Raw genomic sequence first — 19,583 nt, 5'->3', positions numbered from 1 at the left:
GTTTTTATAACCACACATTGAAGATGACGATAAAAGCTTGTATTTGTAATTTAAGCTCCAATTTTGAAAATCTCTAATTTTCTAAATCTGAGTGTAAGTAATGAGATTTTTGGCAACAACACTTTGAGTGAAAAAGCGATTGCATGAGATTTTTTTGGAGCCACACAGCAACAATACTGTGCAAAATTTGAATACAGCGACCACAACACACACAAATCCAACCTTAATTGATTCGAAGATTTTTGGATACAAACAAAGAGGGGACAATACAAACATTTTACTAAGGATTGGACCTGAAAGGATTTCGTTGGTTTGATCTTGGATCTACTCTTGGTGACGATGACGCATTGTATCCATGAAGCATTTCTCTGATCGTTGAGTACATCACTGCTTGTGAAGCCTCACCACCACTTTCCTGCTCTTTTATCTTTTCAAACAGATACTCTTTCTCTGCCTCTGCCTCGCTCAGCCTCAGTTTTAAGTAGTTACTCGCGTATTCCTCTTCAGTTTTTTCCTTTTTCGCTTTTACAATCCTCTCCAATCTCTCTGCTTCCACTTTAGCTTCGTTAGCCTTTAACTGAAACATCTCTGCCTCAGCTTGCTTCAGTCTCACTATCCTCTCCACCTCTTCTATCTGTTGTTTCTTCTTTTGCCTCTCCATCTTCAGTTCCGCCACTTGCTTTGCTTTCTCTTCCACCTCTCTCTCGCATTCCTCAAGCCCCATTCGCGCTTTCTTGTACATCCTCATCTTTTCCTCGCCTACTATTTCCATTTTCCTCAGTGTTTCCTTTACTACTTCAGCAATTCTGTTGCATGCATCTTGAGGTGCTATGGTTCCCCCACCTTCTCCGCTTTCAAGGCTCTTTGGAGAGTCCAATTCAAATTCTTCACACACAAAAAACGGTTAAAACTAAAATGAGTAACCCTTATGATATATTTATATATTCAACAGTAGCGAGGCTGGTTTACCTTGGAAAAACACAAGTATCAACTTGGCAGCTGTTGCTTCAGCCAGTCCACTTTTAATCTTGTCCATAAGTTCCTCACACTTCCAGAATAACTTCCGGCCTCTTGTATCTTCGCTTCCACGGAAAATCCTACTCACGAAGTCAAGTTCCTTCATCAAAGACTCCCTATCCCAGTTAGGTGCACAGTGCTGAAACACATCTTTAACCCATCCCAGTAATTCAGAAGTATGGTTGCACGCTCGACACTTGAACAGCATTTCTCCCATCCCAGATACACTCTTGGCAGAAACTCCCATGGAAATCTCTCCATCCCTAATAGCACAATCCGTATGAGTCCAATGAGAACACACGTCGCAGCCAATCCAGCGGCATGTGTTAACCGAAAAGTCAAACTTGTTACAGATCACACACATGCACAGGTTGCAGAAGCCTTTCCTATTAGCACAAATCTCGCAGGGACAACCATCAGATGGGAGTTCGTTCTGGCAGGCTATGTTTCTGCACCTCTTGTACACAAAGATCTCGATGAGATATGTTTGAGAAAGATTGATGTTTGGATGCAAGAATGCTTGGATTCCAGTGTTAATAACCACAAGAATTTCAAGCTGCACTCGGTGAGCCCTGACAAGTGTCTTTGAAGTTAAATCAGATCTCGTCTGAACAAACTTCTGCAGAAACATGAACTCATCTACCGGCTGAGAACCATTACCCTCAAGGATAGCCTTGAGGCCGTTCTTTAACTCCTCGAGATACTCTTCTGGTAACCGGTGCATTCTCTCAGCGACTGCGTCCACTCTCTCTCTAGCTATGTCCCGTAGTGATACCTTATCGGCAATGGAAACATGGCGGATCACAAGTTGGTCATGAGAGTCAGGGCCTGACTTGCCGCTCTCTGTCTTGTTTCCCATAATAGATTTAGAGGTTGGCCAAGTCTCTTGAGAGCTGGCACTTTCAGCTGGGGATTCACGCACAATGGCGGAATTAGAACGTGACAAGTGGGGATCCGAAGACACAAGTGAGAGAGATGTTTGTAGTTGCTGACGTGGTGGTAGCATTTGGTGTGGAAGATTGGATCCAGATGATGTGCCCATCAATTTTAGTGCTGCAGACACTGAAATCACATCAATGTTAGATTCATCGCAAGATACTGAGAACAAAACAAAAAGTAAAGGAAAACAAACTTTACAAACACACTTACACACATGACACAATTCACTACAAGAAGAAAGAACAGGTATGTGGAACAAAAAGCTCTCACAATCAAAATCAAGTGCCTTTTATTGTATTATCAAATGAAGGTATGAGTTCTAATACATGAAAGCCCTAATCATTTTGCCAAATCCCTAAATATCCACCGACAGACAATTACATCCTAGGTTCAAATTGAGCTGAGATCAATCACTAGTGGAAGCTAAAAATACACAAAAACACAGGAGAGAGTCACACCAAGCAGCAGGGGCTAGACCAAACAAAGTTGCTCGAATCTATTTGGTTCGTAGATTGAACGCTAAAAAAGTCAAAACACAAATCTTCGAATCAGAGAATCAAGTACCCAGCACAAAATAGCACGGTCATCACTAAATAAACCCTCAAAACTACGCATCAAACTCGATCTCGAAAGTTATCGAGTCACTCTATCACCGAAATCTTAGGACCAGCCTCGAACTTTGAACAACCAAAAACATTCAAATATACTCCTCAGAAAAAAATAAAGAAAGCACCAAACAGAAGAAGATGGAATGGAGAAATACCGCCGGGAAATGGACCGGAAACATAAGGACTCACCGGAGAGACGACTGGGAGACGTTATGAGACGCAGAGGAAGAACTAAGACACCGTGAGAAACCCAAAGGGAAAGGTAACGTTAATTAGAAACTTTTTTTTCTTTCTATCAGAAAAAGCAAAAAAAAAAACATACAGCTGGCAGTTCTTTATGTCTAACGGTTAACCTGGCCAACCGGTAACCTTCTACTTGTGTTGACTTTAGAATCGTGTTCAACGGTTTGTGTCCAAACAAAGTCTTTTAAACCAAATTCAATTCATACGCAAACAACGCCCCTATATTTAAATTACGATTACCAAATGTCCCAATTGTTTTAGACAGAAATCGAAAAAATCTTAACGGTTATTAAATTATACCGACCAGGATCAAAGTAAACTAAACAAAAACAAGCTCAACATTCTCAATCTCTTAAAACAACGAACAGAGATTATCATATTGCCGCCTTTTGTTTGCTCAATTTAGACTTTTAGGATTCTCCTATTGCTGCTACTTCTAATGAAAAGAAGAATATGATGAGAATCTTAGCGGGGGACATAAACGTTTAGGCTTCTGTTCATTTCTTCCCATCCACTTCAACTGGTTCAACCACTTCAGCTTCGAAAGTATCTTCATTGTGAGAATGTGCCATCTCCTGTTGTTGTGGCAGCACCTCAGGGCTTGACCATTTCGCGGAAAGAGCTATACCCATCATCTCATATATCTTCCCACCGAGCTCTGCTGGATTCTCCGGCTGTACATATTGAGAAACCACAACTACTAATCTTTACCCATTTCATTTCTAGAGATTAACAAAAGAAAGAGAGTGTTAGTGTAGTACTCACCGTGAACCCACTAGAAACTAGTGCTGCATCATACATAAGATCTATGGCTTTCATTGCATCTTCATCATTTGGGTTACTCTTGTAAGCAGCCTGCGCAGTGAAACATAAAACCAAGTCTAACACTAAAAGGCGGTTATTAGATTTATAATGATAGCTAGTGATTATGAAGGGACTTCACATTTATGTTCTTGATAATCGAGTGGTCGGGATTGATCTCAAAAACTCTTCTCCCTTTCATGAACTCGAGGCTTGTTGTGTCACCAGCTGATTGTGCCTTCATTAGCCTGTCGAGATAAAGTATTCTGTGTTATTTCGTCAGGAGAAAAAAAAAGGGAGAAAGCAAGTCCTTACTTCGGAAAGTGGTTTAGATCTTACCTCTCCATATTGGCTGACCATCCAAATTTACCCGATACCAGAACACAAGGGGAAGAACTAAGACGGTTGGATATTTGAACATTGGCCACCTTATCACCCAATCGTTTCTTTATCCAATCACAAGTCTGCCCAAACTCCTTTTTCTCGGCCGCCTCTTTCTCCTCGTTCTTGTCTCCTGTCAGCACAAGATCATAACCAGAATTTGTTATTATACAATGAAGTGAGATTACCTGACCTGCTAAATTAAGGGAATTGCATCAAACACTTGCCTAGATCCAAGTCTTCCTTGCTGATATCTACAAAATCTTTGTCCTTGTAAGCTTTTAAGCTCTGTACAGCAACTTCATCAATAGGTTCTACCAAGTATAGTACCTACGTTCACAAGACAAAAGAAAAGTATGTCAATCACCTCTGAGCTAATAGGAATATTTGCAACAAAGAACAAAACGTGGCCCCATACAGAAGAACACATACCTCAAGTCCCTTCTCAAGGATCTTCTCGAGAAAAGGTGCATTCTTTGCACTTGTAATGCTGTCGGAAGCAATGTAATATATGGCTTTCTGTTCAGGTTTCATGTTCTCAACATACTCATCCAAGCTGATCATGTCATTCTCACTCTGGGAGGAGAAAAATCGAAGCAGTGGAGCTATGCGCTTGTGGTTTTCACGGTCCTCTATGCACCCCAATTTTAAATGTTTGCCAAAATTATCCCAAAAATTCTCATAGTCCTGTAAAAGTAAAAATATTGTCAGAAAACCATCAGCAGAACGTAGCAGTGATTTCCAAAAGGAATAAATAAGATAAGCTGTAAGCAAAGGGGAACAAGAGTACTGAAGCACACTTCTCTGTTTTCACTTAAGGATATGCCCAGAATCATATCAAAAGCTTTCCTCATTAGGCGTTTCTTCATTATCCGCACCTTGGAGACACAATAAAAAAATCGTAAGCGTAAGATAGCAACTGCACTTATACAAAAACAGAACATATCTGATAAAAGCTTTGCATAAGAATTGGATATTAGCACTTACAATGCGACTTTCTTGAAGGATTTCACGGGACACATTAAGTGGGAGATCATGCGAGTCCACAACACCTTTAACAAAGCTCAAGTACCGAGGAAACTGTCCACAAACACCAAAATATATTAATATAAAATGAAAAACACAGGTTTATGAAAAGAAATTTGAACCACACGAAAATAAACTTTTCTCACCAGCTCCCCATCAAAGTCATCTGAGATGAAAACTCGTTTGACGTATAGCCTTATGTTCTTTGTCTTTTGATTGACTATATCATCCTTCCCCGTCGGTGAGACAGGTGGCACGTAGAGGATAGACCTAAACTCGACCTCGCCCTACAATAAGACCATTGCCAATATAACAATTTAAGAACATTATATTAATTTTGTGGATTGTCTTACAAAGCATAATTATTTGGTTGTTTAATGGAATTCTCCAACTCAACAGATGTTTCCCTCAAAAGTACCTCTGTTGTGAAATGGGAAGATGCCAATGGGTCCAAATACTCATTGAAAGCCTTTCTGTAAAACTCATTGTATTCTGCTGTTGTCACCTCCTTAGGGTTTCGCAGCTGCAAAAAAATTAAATATACTGTAAATCGATTCTAACTGCTGATTTAGAGTGCACGCAAAATAAATCGAGTAGTCCTTACCCAAATTGGTTGTGTCTCATTCGTAAGCTCCCAATCCCAGTATCTCTCAACAACCTTCTTGGTCTTCTTCTTTTTCTGTTACAAGAAAAATGGTCACCAACTATAAGCCAACTATTTTTATACATCTAGCTATTCTCTGATGCAGATTAAGATATTTTACTGCTGCTGATCAAGATAGTTCTCAGAACAAGCAAAAAAAAAACACGTATACCTCAGTTTGGTCATCTTGGTCATCATTTTTTGTCTCAGCTGGATCATCTTCAACCTCAACCTGCAAAAGGGAGAACCAAATAGACAAATTGAGGAAGTAAGATAACAATATTAGTTGTATCTGACAGAAAGAACAAATATTTAAGTTTCAGATATCTGCCAATCCTGATGAGCATACCTCTTTTGTGATTCCTTTTTCCTGCCAGGTGTAAATAGGGAAAGAAACAAACTGAGAATAGTTTTTCACGAGCTTCTGAATCCGCTCAGGATCTGCAAAGTGTTTGGCATCTTGCTGTATTGTAAAAAAAAAGTACAGAAAATTTAGGATGTCAGGTCTCATGAGGGAACAAATACTCGGGATTGAGCTACAAAGTAAGTGTCAAAGCAAAACAAACCTTAAGATGTAAAGTAATACGAGTTCCTCTAGGAATGAGAGACTGTGGATCTGTATCTTCCTGAATGGTAAAACTGCTTGAATTTGCTTCTCCTTCCCATACATATTGCTTATCCGACTTAGGGCTCTTGGTTGACACAATTACCTTCAAAATATAGATATATATATATATATATATATATATATATATGTGTATTGAGTTGGTGGGGAGGCGAGTATCTCAATAAAAGTAAGCTACAGACGTGACAACATAAGAACTTACCCGATCTGCAACCAAAAATGCTGAATAAAACCCGACACCAAATTGACCAATTAAATTGCTGTCACCACCCGCATCCTTGCTATCCTGAAATCATTACAACAATGCTTAGTTGATCCAGTGGTTCCATGAATATGTTTTCGGGAAATAAGAGTATAAGAGAAATAAGTAAGACCTTTAAAGCTTTCATGAACTTGGCAGTTCCACTTTGTGCAATTGTCCCAAGACAGTCAACTAATTCTTGCCGTGTCATACCAATACCAGAATCACTGACAAAGTAATAAAAAAAAAAAAAAAAGCATTGGCAGCAAATTAGTTATCTACTTGCAGTTGCTCAAAACGAAATTTATACATTCAAGGCAGAAAACAATAAGACCTACGTGAGAGTTATGATTCCATTCTCCTTATCTGCATAGATGCGTATATCAAGATTTGGAGTATCTTTTGCAATCTCGGAGTCAGTTACGCTCAAGTAACGCAGCTTATCAAGTGCATCGCTAGCATTGCTGTTGAACAAACAAATCAAGAATAATACAGATTACCAACAAACCAAGTATGTGTCCATAATAAAACACCAAAGGATAAATAAATATATAAAAGGGTACCTAATAAGCTCGCGAAGAAACACCTCCTTATTGCTGTATAAGCTGTTAACAATAAGGTCCATGAGGCGACTAACCTGAGGTTTACTTCAAACATCAGTGAATCATATAATTACGATCACAAAACAAGAAATCGAGAAAACACAAAGAACAGACGTACTTCAGCTTGATACTCGAATTTCTCAGCCGGTGGAGGAGCCTGAGAGGAAGAATCTGAAGCTGCTGCACTGGATTCATTCCGGTGTCCCAAAAACCAATTGGTTTGCATGTTCAAATGAGCTAAGGACCTAGTAGATTGAGTACCATTGGTTAAGGATGATGAGTACCATCTCGATTCAGTGCCACTTCTCTTGACGCCCTAAAAACAGGAAAAATCAGGGACACCGTAAGTAATCCAATCACACAGTGTAATTTAGAGATGATTACTAATTTAAAGCTTTTTGGTTACATATCCTCCGATCATACGAAAGCCAATTAGCAATTAAATCGATCGACACAAAAAATTCAAAAAGTAACGATTTACAGATGGAGAAAAAAAAAAAGCCCAAAAGCGAAGAAGAAATGAAGGGGAACAGAAGTGAGTACCGTGGCAGATGGGGAAGAGCGGGAGATGGAGGAAGCTACGGCGGCAACGCGGAAGCTTCGGTCACCGGAGCGTATAAGGGTAGAGACGGAACGCCTAGAGAGTCTGATCATATTCGCAAACTTGGAGATTCGGAGGAGAAGAAACGATTGGAGGAGTTCGATTTTTTTGTAGCAAGGCACTGAGATTGATGATGAGTTGCGATAAATTGGGGTTTAGTAGGGTTTTTTGGCCAAAGGGCGAAGCTTCTGGACTTGAAGGGTATTTCCGGTAATTAATTATTCGTCACTCTCTAGCTAAATCTTCTCTATCCCTGCGAGTGATTCCGGTTCAACCGTAATTCAGAAGTTGACCGGATAAATTTCAGAGCTATTCAATTTAGCCGAACCATTTTAAGTGAATTGGAGGTAAACAAGTGTCTTTTTTTGTTGGAAAATAACTAGAAAGAAAAGACACCAGCATCCAAATGATAAACCAACAAAGACATGTACCAAAATCACAGCACTATTAAATCGCATCACGAAATGTGTTAGTATAAGAAATCCGACCAAAAATGCCATTAGTAGTCCAGCTGCAGTGACATAGATCAACGGTTTGATTGGACATTACCAACAAAACTTCAATCAAAGTTGAAGTGATGAGAAGTATGAAGTAGTTAGTTGTTTGAACATATCTTTCTTTCGTTTTAGTAAGGGTACCGACGTATCGCATTTCTCGGAAAATCTGGACCAAGAGAATGTTTGAATACTATTTCGTTCCGTTCCCAGTAAGAACATTAAGGTTGATGCTATTTCTGAAAATGTTAACCACCGATGTCTACTTAATAAGTTTGTAGCCTACATACACTTTAGTGTCCAAAATCATTGGAACATGTTAATTTGTTGGGACATATCCAAAATGTCATAAGTTTTGTTTCTTAATCTACTCTCGTTATCGCTTGGGTTTTCCACATTACATATAATTAAATTACTACTTTCGGATTACTCGCACTATTATCTGACTCTGTCACATAAATATTGCATAAGCCACAGTTTAAGTATCTGAGAGCAAAGCTTTGTATACACCAAAATACAAAAACGCATAATTTTGTTTTCCCTTGCAAGATTTTAACCAAGCCAAACAGCTTTTTTTTGGCTTGCGTTTGTTTCTTCCTAGTGCATGTGCCACAAACAAACCCAAACCAAAGAAAAAAAAAGGAAAATAAGAGAAGAGAAGAGAGACAAGTACGTACATAAAACAGCCAAAGTTTAATGTCAAGATTCAAGCTTTAGAGATACAACACGAGACTGTCGGTTGCGTTTAGCTGCCTTAACAAAGACTACCGAGAGACAAGACGGCGCCCACCACGGTCGTCGGACTCTTTGCTCACCTTTCAAACAAGCCACTGTCAAAAAAACACACACGTTTATTTCCTGAGTAAAGTTCCTGCAGCGAGTAAAGCTGAGAGGAGGATGAGAGGGAGAGAGAAAGAGAACCTTTAATCCTTCTGAGTTCTTTACAGAGGGTGATGAAGTCTCCCCACTTCATGTGATGCCTCCTTATGAAGTGAAGGATCTGCTCGGTTGTAAACACAGACATGCTTTCTAGATATTCTCCATTGACACCATTTTCTTTGAAAATCTGGCGGTAGCTCCCAAGGTTTATCTCCTCGAGCCAGGACCCGACATCCTGAAGAAAAATAACAAAGATTCTCACCTATCTACAGGAAGCTCAGCTTTACAAATGAGCAGCAGACTGTGTACAGCATCTGACCGAACAAAACCAAAACCTCCAGCTTATCCATATGAGTGGGACTAACGCTATACATCTTTAGCAAAGCAACTTAAGAAAAAAAAAAAGACTATTTTTCAAATCAGGTACAAGTTGAATTTCAGTAATCATCAGCTAATCTTCATCCAGCATTCACTCTTTCCACATATTTCTCTTTGATTGAAAAGCAAATCAGCAAGTGCAAACATCAAGGAACACACACCAGTGAGACACCGAGGTAAAACAACTTACTGAGTATAATTTAAATCATTAGCAAACACAGATCTCCAATGGACTAGGGGGACAAAAAAAAAAGACATTGTAAAGTAAATGACCACTAAGTGGGAGTTGAGTTTGCTCGATAGCTAGTTGTAACAGTAATTACGAGGTTGCAGGGATGTAATAACAATCAAAGGTGAAATTACACGAGTAAGGTGAGATTTGTTCTTGGAATAAACCACCAGAATACCAAAAAGAGCAAAAAAAAACAAAAGTATTGATCAATAAAGATGTCCCAGTTGTGAACAAGTAATTGGATCTCCAACAAACAACAAAACATAGGCAAACATACCTGAGAATCAGATCAAAAAAATTGGATTGAATTCAGTAGTAAAATTGTGTGAACTGAGATTAAAATATGCTGAATGAATAACATGGAATCTGAAAGTGGCTCAATCAAAGAAACAAGCCGAATTGATAATTGCAACAAACAAAGGCGAATAAGAAAACAAAAGAGGGGGAGAAGGAGAGATAGAGACCTCAACAGTCCAGATGAAGAAATCAAGAGGCTCAGGAGGATGATCTCTGCTCATCCTTGTTCGCTCTGCACATAAGTCCCAATACAATTCACCATAAAGCATTTTTTTTTTGTAGTTGTTGTTTACACAAAGTGGGAATCAATTCGAGAAAAAAATCGAAATCATTTTTCTCAATTCTGATTGATGAAGAAGGAAGAGAAAGGGGGGGGAAAAGACCTACCGAAGCGACAGCTGTGTGAGAGAGAGAGATCCGAAATGTAAGCTCTCTTTGATCTGAGTGACAGAAGAAAAAAAAAACCCAACTTTTGATTTTCTCGGGAAACCAACGGAGAGAGAGAGAGAGAGAGAAGAACGGGATTCAGCGAACTTACAGTGCAAAATGCGTGATTTTTGGTTTTCTAGGGTTCGAAGAGAGAAGGAGAGAAGGAGATGATGAGAGGGACAAATGGGTCCACGAAGTGAAAGTGTGCTTTTTTTTTCTTCTTGGCTCTTTACACACGCTCCTCTCCCGCCACCACGCGCCACCGTCTCTTCCGTACCACGACCATTTTTAGTATACAATCTTTTTCTTTTTTTCCTTTTTTTTTTTTTGGAAATATATCTTCTTTTTACACATAGGAGTATTATTTACCCACAAGATATACAAGCTTAATCTTTTTAAGTTTACCAAATAAAACCATATCCATATATCAATTTTGTCTATTGTTGTATGAGGTAACAAACTCTCATATATAATATAAGCTTTGACTCTTTTTTTTTTTTTTCCAATAATGAAACAAAATTTTGAGCTAGTGGACACTAACAATAAAGAGAAATAAATCATCAGCTTCTTCAAACTATTATTTTGTACTACTATCTTTTTCTTTTCCAATTAGTTAAGCTTATATACATTTGCAATTTTTTTGCCTTTAAATCGTTATTCTAGTCTCTTGTCAACAATTAAAATGGATTTCTAATGGAACGTGGAAACCGATGTTAGATGACTAGTAGTAGTAGTACTAACTAACAAATATCATTGATATGATGATTCCATCGAAATACACTTTCATTCCTTTTGTATTTGGAATCTCTCTTCTACATATATCATAATTTCATCGAGATGATAGACGACTTCAGCAGTAACCAAGAGTGAGTGAAACGAAGATATTAAGATGGGAAACAAATGGTTAAATTGGGAGTTTTTGCATAAAACAGTTGATTGTTTCCAAGTCATATTACAAAACCCAAAGTTGAGATACACGTGACCAACACTGCTCACACACACATTTGACCTTTGAGCTCAATCATGGACCACCAATCTTCTCTTCTTTCCAAGTCCCATTCAATCTTTTTGCTGACCTCATCTACTCTCTCATTTCTCCTCCCAAAATATCACAAATCCCTTTTGTAACTTGTTTTGTCTTTTCACTTTAAATAGAGAGAGATCCAAGAAACTCAATGCATTCACAAGTAAGTAGGAACTCCCCCCCCCCCCCCCCCCCCCCCTCTTTTAACGAACGAGATATAATGTTTACTATTGTGGCAAAAAGATATAACACCTTTTCTAACACAAGACAAAGCATGGAACATTAGAACAGAAGAAAAAAGATTTTGATTAGCTAATCTGTTCTGACTTCATATAGATTTCCCACAGATACAAATATGATTAATCCGTTGCAAACATGTTCTATCTTGAAACTTTACTTATATGAAACCAAAAGTCAAGATTCGTCTTCGCAGGCCTCTGCAGCTGAAATCTCTGAATCAAGTTTGCTCATCAGAGTCTCTGTCACATGCTTGGCCACAGAGATCATGTCAAGGATGACGCTCGGGTCTAAGCCAGACCCGCCTCGTTTGGTTAACCCACATATATGGCCTACCCGGTTCACAGATATAGATACAGCTGAGCTCATCTGAGACTCCTCTTCTGCTGTTGCATCAACTATGTAATGCGTTCCCACCTGGAAAACCCCATGGACAAGCATTTTACATGGATGGCACAAGATTAGTGAAATTGACCAAAGAAGATTTCCAATGTGAATCAAGACTCAAGAGATCTGAGATGTGATTTACTTTTGTTAACGTGACTATGACCGGGACACTGGAAGTGTCAAATTGTAGATACTCTTCGTCGCTTATGTCAATCTCTGGTTGTTCATCATCTGCTACTTCAGCTGAAACATTGACTTTTGGGATGGCCGTGTTGGTTAAAGCAGCCTGCAGGAGCATTAGTCAACAAGTGCATTAAAGCATGCATTCAGCCTTGAGGAACGATGACTTTTGGGTTTATTAAACTATCAATTTGCAACATATCATAAAGCTACAAAACCACTCAAGACAACAAGCTAGAACTAATCTACGATATTTTAATGAAAGACCTGTTCCCATTCTTTTTTCCTACATTCTAAGGCCTTTCCTTTCTCTTAATCCTGATTGATGGGTATGATTTACTGATTACCATCCGCAATTAAACCTAGAACTAAGGGTAAGAGAGAAAACCAAACACATATCACAAGAATTACCTTAATGGCAGCACCCAGGGCATCCAATAGATTCCCATCTGAACTAATGACAAGGCCATCGATATAAAGGTCCCAGCAAACTTTTCCTTCTTTTATTAAAAGCGAAGATAAATTTATTCCAGCTCCTGTTACCAAAAATGAAGTGCAATAAACATTACAAACTGAAAACGTAACAATGCACCACAGATATAAAAAGAACATTGCACAAACATGATTGCTGACCTGCTCCACTTTTCCCACCCAGAAGACATCTTTGAAGAGCCAAAGCAAGCTCAGAAGACAATTCCTCACCTCCTCTCCCCTAAGCAACAATAGGTCACAAAGAATTAGCCGCCTAGTGACCTTAACAGCATTGAGTTTAGGGAATCCAAAGAAATATTCTGATAACCAAAATCTCAGTTCAAATTGTAAGAGAAACACCAAGAGAACAGATGTGACAAGTGCTTGATAGAACCAAAACCAGGCAGTATCATAGAAAAAAGCTCACCCCAAATGTCGGTTCTGCTGTTGGACTGCAATCAATGAAAACTGCAACCTTTCCTTTATCGGGTTGAAGCGAACTTGGCCTCCCAATTTCAGCCTGCAATTGCACAAGATAACTGGGTTAACATTTACAATAGAACCATAACACATCCCCTGCAACAATGAGAGTAAGGAACAAAGAAAGTACGCACCTTTACACTAGCAATCACATCGGTTCCACCTATCTTAACTCTCGCTGAACCATTAGCCTAGAGCCAACAAAAACAAGAGAAGAAGCATATCTGTTTAATAAACTTAGGAAGCAAAACTGAGAAGCAGAGGAGCTCTCTGAGATTTACAGTTACCTGCGGAATCACACCAGTTTCAACATAGATAGGTCGGTAAGTCAATCTTTTGCGACCATCAGTTCGAAGATCTTGAGCTATCCCACCTTTAACAAAGTGTTGCTCCCCAATAGAAAGCCCCACCATTGATTACTACATAGAGATCAACACAAAATCAGCTTCAGAAACCAATTAGATCAAATGCTGAAGTATATATATCTACCGGAACTATAAACTTCGAGGTTCACGGATTAGTGCTAGGGTTTAAGAAACAGCTCTACACATCTTTATACAGCACAATCAAAACCCATTAATCTTCTTTACCTTGCTGAGAAAATTCAATAGAAGGCAGAACACCCTGAAAATTCTCCGGCGACAGTAGCGGCAACTTTGGATTGGTTAGGTTAAGAGACGATAACAACTGACAACTGCCCGTAGGGTTTAATGATGGCGTGTAATTATTAACACTTGGTAAGGGTAATTTAGTCTTTTACCGTCTTATCATTTTCTTCCACAGCGTTTTTTAGCTCTCTTCTGGGTTTCTTCAATCTGCCGGGAAGAAGTGCGAAGCTTGGTGGTGCCGATGGGTCGTTCGAAACTAGCATCTCGTCCTGCTGCTGATGCAGACTTGAATCCCGGGTTCGTTATAAAGTTTCATTCTTTATCTGTTTTAGCTCAGAGTCGTCTAGGGTTTTCTCTGCTCAATTGAAAACACTTTCAATCTCTGGTATTTGCTGTGTTTGATTCTCCGAAGCGGAGTTATATTGGTTCTTGTGGGTTCTTGGTTTTGATACTGCTTCAGTCTCTTGTCTTTATCTTAAATTTGGTGGATTTATGCTGTTTCAGAAAATCGAAAAGGAAGAAGATATCAACTGGTTCTGATAATGCAGGAGCTTCAGTTTCCACAGGTATGTTTCCATTTACTGAGCAATTAGATGTGGATAGATGCATTGATGTAGTACCAAAGCTGCCTTGATCCAAAAGTTGTCACATTTTTGGATGTTTCAATAAGTGCTTTACATTTACCAATACAAATGATGTAGGAGGTGAAGCTGGGAATGAGAGGAAAGCTGGCCTTTACTGTTGTAACTATTGCGATAAAGATTTGTCTGGTTTGGTTCGTTTCAAATGTGCTGTTTGTATGGACTTTGACCTTTGTGTGGAATGCTTTTCTGTCGGCGTTGAACTTAATCGCCACAAGAACAGTCATCCTTATCGGGTTATGGTTAGTTTCCAACTTCGAGCTGTATATTTGAAGAATGCTCTGTCAGATGAATAGTAGTAACTGGATAGTTAGTGTGTATTAAACAAAGAAAATGTTCTATGGTTGTTTTTCTGTTTGTGAGGAATTTACCTTTCTCTGTGACAGGACAATTTATCTTTTCCGCTTGTTACTTCTGATTGGAATGCCGATGAAGAGATACTCCTTCTTGAGGTAATCGTTAAACTGTTTCTAATCCTATTTTGTTTGTAATTTTACGCTTCTTTGTTTGGATAGAGGTTTTTAGCTGACTATTTGGATGTATATCTATGGTATTAGGCCATTGCGACATACGGGCTTGGGAATTGGAAAGAAGTTGCGGACCATGTTGGCAGTAAGACTAAGATAGAGTGTATGGATCACTTCAATTCAGCATACATGCAATCACCGTTCTTTCCACTTCCGGTAAACACTGATGAAAACTAATGAGTAGATAGTTGACCCTAGCTTTTTTATTTACTCAAACTCCTCACTGTGTAGGACTTGTCCCATACAACTGGAAAGAGCAAAGATGAGCTTCTTGCTATGAGTAAAGAGCATGATGTAAAAACAGGTCAGCTTTGAATATATTAGTGGAGGTTGCTTTTCTGATTTTAAGCTATTATATTGACCTTGAATTAGTAAAAGGAGGAAACTGAGCTCATTTTCTGTTTTTTACAGAAAAACCTGCACGTGCGAGGCGATCCCCGAAAAAAGAGTTACCTGTGTTAGCTGAAATCAAGTATATACTTATGTTTGTAACAATGATTTATCTACGTATACAATGTTGAATGCTCTTTTTTTAATCCTTTTCTTTTTCAATGGGCAGACACAATGCTTCAGGGAAGGAAGATGCAATAGATCAACCTTTGACTGCCTTAGCTGGAGGTATGTGACACTTCTCATGAAATGCTTTTATCTATATAAAGTTCTAGTTGTTTTTTGCTCTTTGATTTATGGTTAAGAAGCAATCATCCGTCTTTCGTAATTGGACCTCATATATTATCTTCTCCTTTGTTCCAAATGTAAAGTAATGTTTTTTTTGGACAGTCAAGAAGAAAGTCAATGTACCACAGGCTAAGGACATCACTAAGTTGGAAGGTATGTATATATTGGAACAAGTTGTATGCAAAGTGATAGTTGAAGGGAACAAATACTAAATGTACTTAAAACATAAATTTAGAAACTAAAAGTCTGCCCTTGTGTCTCAGCTGCAAAACAACAATCTGATAGGAGTGTGGGGGAGAAGAAACTGAGACTTCCTGGAGAGAAAGTTCCATTAGTAACGGAGTTATATGGCTACAATCTAAAGAGGGAAGAATTTGAGATCGAACATGACAACGATGCTGAGCAACTGCTCGCTGACATGGAATTTAAGGATTCTGACACGGATGCTGAGCGTGAACAGAAGTTGCAGGTTCTTCGTATTTACTCGAAAAGGTACACTTGTTACAGGAACAAACTTTGTTAATCCGAAATTATTTGTTGTAAGCCAATGCTACAGCCAAGATTGTGCCTTGGCTTTGTTGGCAGGCTTGATGAGAGGAAGCGGAGGAAGGAATTCGTTCTGGAAAGAAACTTGTTGCACCCTGATCAATATGAGATGGGCCTTTCAGCAGAGGAGAAAAAAATATATAAAAGCTGTAAAGTCTTTGCGCGGTTCCACACCAAAGAAGAGCACAAGGAACTGATTAAGGAAGTCATTGAGGAGCACCAAATTCTCAGAAGAATCCAGGATCTTCAGGTTTGATGCTTATAATTTTACCAAACCATAGAACTAATTACCAAGTCAATTAGGTGGGGACATTAAGTTGAGCCTTTGGTTCTGTTGTAGGAAGCTAGAACTGCTGGTTGTAAGACAACTTCAGAAGCAAAGAGATTTATAGAAGAGAAGAGAAAGAAGGAAGCTGAAGAAAGTTTGTTGCTGCGACTAAACCACGGTGCACCAGGCAGTATAGCTGGCAAAACACTAAAAAGTCCAAGAGGGTTACCCAGAAATTTGCAGCCCTTTGGTTCTGACTCACTGTCAAAGGTCACGCCTCCAATAATATATAGTGGTTTGGACAATTGGGATGTTGATGGTCTCCTTGGGGCTGACTTGCTCTCTGAAATCGTAAGAACAATCATTTTTAAACTTGGTGCTTCTTATTTGGATTTTTGTTAATTTCTTGACATTATTCCCATGGTTTTAAGAGATTGAAGCTGTGTGCAGGAAAAAAAGATGTGCAACGAGACCAGAATACTGCCTGTACACTATTTGAAGATGCTAGAAATCTTAACAAGCGAGATAAAGAAGGGGCAGATAAAGAAAAAGTCTGATGCTTATAGCTTCTTCAAAGTAGAGCCGAGTAAAGTAGACAGAGTATATGATATGTTGATTCAGAAGGGAATAGGTGTCGAGTCAACATGACTCATTAGCTTCATGGTACCTAACATGTAATTCTCAAACATATATTAGTCATGTACATATAAAGGAAGGTGATGCTGATTTTGGTTCCACATCTTGTTCTATGTTAGTTTTGATAGCTTGACAATGTCTGATTGTTATCTCCTTGAATTCAGATCTTGTTTTCTAGTTTTTTTTTTTTTTCATAAATACAAGAAAAGCTTTTGATACAATGTTTAAAGCCAATGCCCTCTCTTGGGTTAGTACATATTTCAGGAAAAGCCTGTTCAAGAAAATTAGATTATTTGGTGACAAGAAACTACTCTGAATCAGATAGTCATTCAACAACAGCGAGAACCAAAAGTTACTCTACATCAAGCTGCTAATCATAAGAAAAGCTTTACCATCATCTCCTACGGTTGCCACCATTGATTCTTCTCCCAAGGCTTGAAAACACCATCATGTGAAACATATTTCAAGTAAAAGAAAAACCCACGTAGCAACTTCAACGCTCTTTCCTTATCAACACCATCCACAAGTTTGTATTCTTTCTCGAAATCAGGGAAACTTTCTAGATAAGATTGTCCCAATTCGTCAGTCTCATAATCCGTTTCTCGTCCCTTTCGTAGTTCTCTGCATCGGATCATTTTCCTATGGATTGATGCGTCACGATGGAGCTGCTTCAACTCTCTTCCATCATATGGTTTTTCAAGAACATCCATTAGCTCCTTTCTAAACCAACAACTACCACTGTCATCCTCTTTACTTACTTCATCAAGATCAACCACTTTCTTGGACGCCACAAATGGAGTGCCATCTCCATCCAAAAACGGGTTATCATCAATCACAATTATATCAGAATCATCAGACCAAGACTCGAGATCTTGCTCAATCTTCACTTTTACTAGTGGTGGATCCGTTTCAGGGACCATTGTAGATTCGTTAAGAGTATCCAAATCAGACGGATCCTTCTGAAGATTCGCCATTGGCTTAGTTATCGTATCTCTAAGTGCATCTACAAGCCATGTGAGGTAGCTCATGTAATCCTTATCCACAACCGTAGCACCCTTCTTCTTCCTTCTCCCTACAAAATCTCCTTTGCTCCTTGAAGTCTCATCTACATCCTTAAGCTCTGTAACTCTTTTTACTCGTTCCACATGATCATCAACAACCCTTGAAGTCTCTGCAGCCTTAGTTTCAGAAAATTTCCCCATTCTCCGTTCAGGAACTCTGTTGTCTAGTTGAATGGCTTCTTCACTTCTAACCAACGGAACAGCTCTGCTTTTTAACTCGTCAGCTTTCCTCTTTCTCCCTTCAGATACTGTGTTGTGTCTTTGACTAGTGTCTTCTTGAGTTCTAACTAACGGATCAGGACTTAAAGCATCAGCCTTTAACTCCGAAGTTTTCCTAACTTTGTTGTCTCTTTGTTCAATGTCCTCTTCGGTTTTAACTAACGGAACAGATTCTGAAGTGTTTGCAGCTTCCAACTCTGCGATCCTCCGTTTTCTCCGTTCAGCAAGTCTGTTGTCTCGTTGAATGTTTTCTCGGACGACATTAACTCTTCCAGCCTTAAACCCAACAGCACCCTTCCTCCTCCTTCCCTGTTGATAAACTCTGTTCTTCATTAAATTCCCATTCGCAAGCTTTGAACCACAAGTAGAGATCTTGAATTTACGAGTGTCAGATCCTCCATTGTCAACTTCAAAGCGAGAGATGAAACTGTTGTCACCTCTTCTAATATGATCCAAGATTACACCGTAGTCCGTATCAACCATAACATCATCATTATCATCTTCGTCAAGACAGATGATTGGAACATCGATTCTTTCAGACATTCCACAAGTGTGCTCGTTGATTGCATTCATCATAAACCTTCTACATCCATCATCATCCATTACTGAGTTTGATACATGAACATCGTCAATCACAATGGTGTTCTTCTTCATCGCCTATAAATCGAATAGATAAACTAGAAAAATTAGGGAAGAATCATTGAAGAAAAACCCTAAAACGTATGCGTTTAAACCATAAAAGCTAAGGAAACAAAAAAAAGATGAAGAAACGTAGAATCAAAGCATACCGTTTAGAGCGACTCGGCTTGTGAACACAACACTGAGCAAATTATTATGCTTAAAACTTAAAAAGAGAGAGAAATAGGAAACGGAGAGCTGAAGAAGTTAATGATATATGGTGATTAGGGTTTTAATGCAGATCAAGTTTTGCTTCAACAATTAAGGAAATTGTTTTTGTAGGGAAAGAAAATATGAAGAGACGTGCGATAAGATTTTGAAGAGACTTGAGAGTTAAAGAGGAGGCTATGAAGGCTGGTCAGAGACCTAAGGATCGTAGCTATATATCAGAATCCACGTCATATATTTTCTGTCTTCAAGAAAGAGTTAAGAAAATAGAAATAACGCATTATAATAAATATAAAAAAGTAAAGTTAACAATAATAATACCAAAAAAAAAGGAAAAT

At 38.8% G+C, this 19,583-nt stretch overlaps 6 protein-coding genes across 9 annotated transcripts; 1 reads left to right on the top strand and 5 right to left on the bottom strand.

Moving 5' to 3' along the window:
• Nucleotides 1-122: 122 nt before the first annotated feature.
• Nucleotides 123-2,881, bottom strand: LOC104744973 (protein OBERON 1). Of its 2 annotated transcripts, none has more exons than XM_010466116.3 (3): nucleotides 2,754-2,881; nucleotides 970-2,079; nucleotides 123-885 (listed from the first exon to the last, which is right to left on the bottom strand). In XM_010466116.3, exons 2-3 carry the CDS (start codon nucleotides 2,057-2,059, stop codon nucleotides 281-283), a joined length of 1,695 nt encoding a protein of 564 aa, XP_010464418.2. In that variant the 5' UTR covers nucleotides 2,060-2,079; nucleotides 2,754-2,881; the 3' UTR covers nucleotides 123-280. The 2 variants fall into 2 exon arrangements, with proteins under 2 accessions (XP_010464418.2, XP_010464417.2); XM_010466115.3 differs by having other exon boundaries at nucleotides 2,720-2,870.
• Nucleotides 2,882-3,077: 196 nt separating this feature from the next.
• LOC104744972 (heat shock protein 90-6, mitochondrial) lies at nucleotides 3,078-7,986 on the bottom strand. 2 transcript variants are annotated; one of them, XR_015581993.1, is made up of 20 exons: nucleotides 7,670-7,980; nucleotides 7,245-7,442; nucleotides 7,088-7,161; nucleotides 6,863-6,988; nucleotides 6,658-6,751; nucleotides 6,486-6,569; nucleotides 6,225-6,368; nucleotides 6,008-6,121; nucleotides 5,831-5,890; nucleotides 5,620-5,694; nucleotides 5,434-5,538; nucleotides 5,162-5,302; nucleotides 4,977-5,069; nucleotides 4,780-4,867; nucleotides 4,422-4,676; nucleotides 4,217-4,319; nucleotides 3,948-4,122; nucleotides 3,751-3,856; nucleotides 3,573-3,662; nucleotides 3,078-3,481 (listed from the first exon to the last, which is right to left on the bottom strand). XR_015581993.1 is itself a non-coding variant. In XM_010466114.3 (20 exons), exons 1-20 carry the CDS (start codon nucleotides 7,778-7,780, stop codon nucleotides 3,305-3,307), a joined length of 2,403 nt encoding a protein of 800 aa, XP_010464416.1. In that variant the 5' UTR covers nucleotides 7,781-7,986; the 3' UTR covers nucleotides 3,078-3,304. The 2 variants fall into 2 exon arrangements, 1 of the variants encoding a protein (XP_010464416.1); XM_010466114.3 differs by having other exon boundaries at nucleotides 4,790-4,867; nucleotides 7,670-7,986.
• A 712-nt stretch (nucleotides 7,987-8,698) lies between these two features.
• On the bottom strand, nucleotides 8,699-10,877 carry LOC104744971 (uncharacterized). Of its 2 annotated transcripts, XM_010466113.3 has the most exons (5): nucleotides 10,546-10,877; nucleotides 10,395-10,447; nucleotides 10,175-10,239; nucleotides 9,143-9,335; nucleotides 8,699-9,051 (listed from the first exon to the last, which is right to left on the bottom strand). In XM_010466113.3, exons 3-5 carry the CDS (start codon nucleotides 10,226-10,228, stop codon nucleotides 8,921-8,923), a joined length of 378 nt encoding a protein of 125 aa, XP_010464415.1. In that variant the 5' UTR covers nucleotides 10,229-10,239; nucleotides 10,395-10,447; nucleotides 10,546-10,877; the 3' UTR covers nucleotides 8,699-8,920. The 2 variants fall into 2 exon arrangements, with proteins under 2 accessions (XP_010464415.1, XP_019092106.1); XM_019236561.2 differs by lacking the exons at nucleotides 10,395-10,447; nucleotides 10,546-10,877 and having other exon boundaries at nucleotides 10,175-10,291.
• An 865-nt stretch (nucleotides 10,878-11,742) lies between these two features.
• Nucleotides 11,743-13,917, bottom strand: LOC104744970 (uncharacterized). Its single transcript, XM_010466111.2, has 8 exons — nucleotides 13,806-13,917; nucleotides 13,503-13,634; nucleotides 13,350-13,406; nucleotides 13,163-13,255; nucleotides 12,898-12,976; nucleotides 12,676-12,800; nucleotides 12,227-12,370; nucleotides 11,743-12,114 (listed from the first exon to the last, which is right to left on the bottom strand). Exons 2-8 carry the CDS (start codon nucleotides 13,626-13,628, stop codon nucleotides 11,875-11,877), a joined length of 864 nt encoding a protein of 287 aa, XP_010464413.1. The 5' UTR covers nucleotides 13,629-13,634; nucleotides 13,806-13,917; the 3' UTR covers nucleotides 11,743-11,874.
• On the top strand, nucleotides 13,894-17,340 carry LOC104744969 (transcriptional adapter ADA2a). Its single transcript, XM_019237370.2, has 13 exons — nucleotides 13,894-14,120; nucleotides 14,328-14,389; nucleotides 14,525-14,706; nucleotides 14,851-14,916; nucleotides 15,022-15,147; nucleotides 15,223-15,295; nucleotides 15,403-15,463; nucleotides 15,551-15,609; nucleotides 15,772-15,822; nucleotides 15,933-16,161; nucleotides 16,255-16,465; nucleotides 16,556-16,834; nucleotides 16,934-17,340. Exons 1-13 carry the CDS (start codon nucleotides 14,065-14,067, stop codon nucleotides 17,129-17,131), a joined length of 1,653 nt encoding a protein of 550 aa, XP_019092915.2. The 5' UTR covers nucleotides 13,894-14,064; the 3' UTR covers nucleotides 17,132-17,340.
• On the bottom strand, nucleotides 17,330-19,428 carry LOC104744968 (uncharacterized). The gene is made up of 2 exons (XM_010466110.3): nucleotides 19,188-19,428; nucleotides 17,330-19,056 (listed from the first exon to the last, which is right to left on the bottom strand). Exon 2 carries the CDS (start codon nucleotides 19,051-19,053, stop codon nucleotides 17,521-17,523), a length of 1,533 nt encoding a protein of 510 aa, XP_010464412.2. The 5' UTR covers nucleotides 19,054-19,056; nucleotides 19,188-19,428; the 3' UTR covers nucleotides 17,330-17,520.
• Between the last annotated feature and the right edge of the window lie 155 nt (nucleotides 19,429-19,583).

This window comes from Camelina sativa, chromosome 15 (assembly GCF_030686135.1).
Source record: "Camelina sativa cultivar CO46 ecotype springtype chromosome 15, ASM3068613v1".
Classification (NCBI taxonomy): Eukaryota; Viridiplantae; Streptophyta; class Magnoliopsida; order Brassicales; family Brassicaceae; genus Camelina; species Camelina sativa.
The sequence above is the reverse complement of the archived record's forward strand: the minus strand, read 5'-3'. Positions and strand labels throughout refer to the sequence as shown.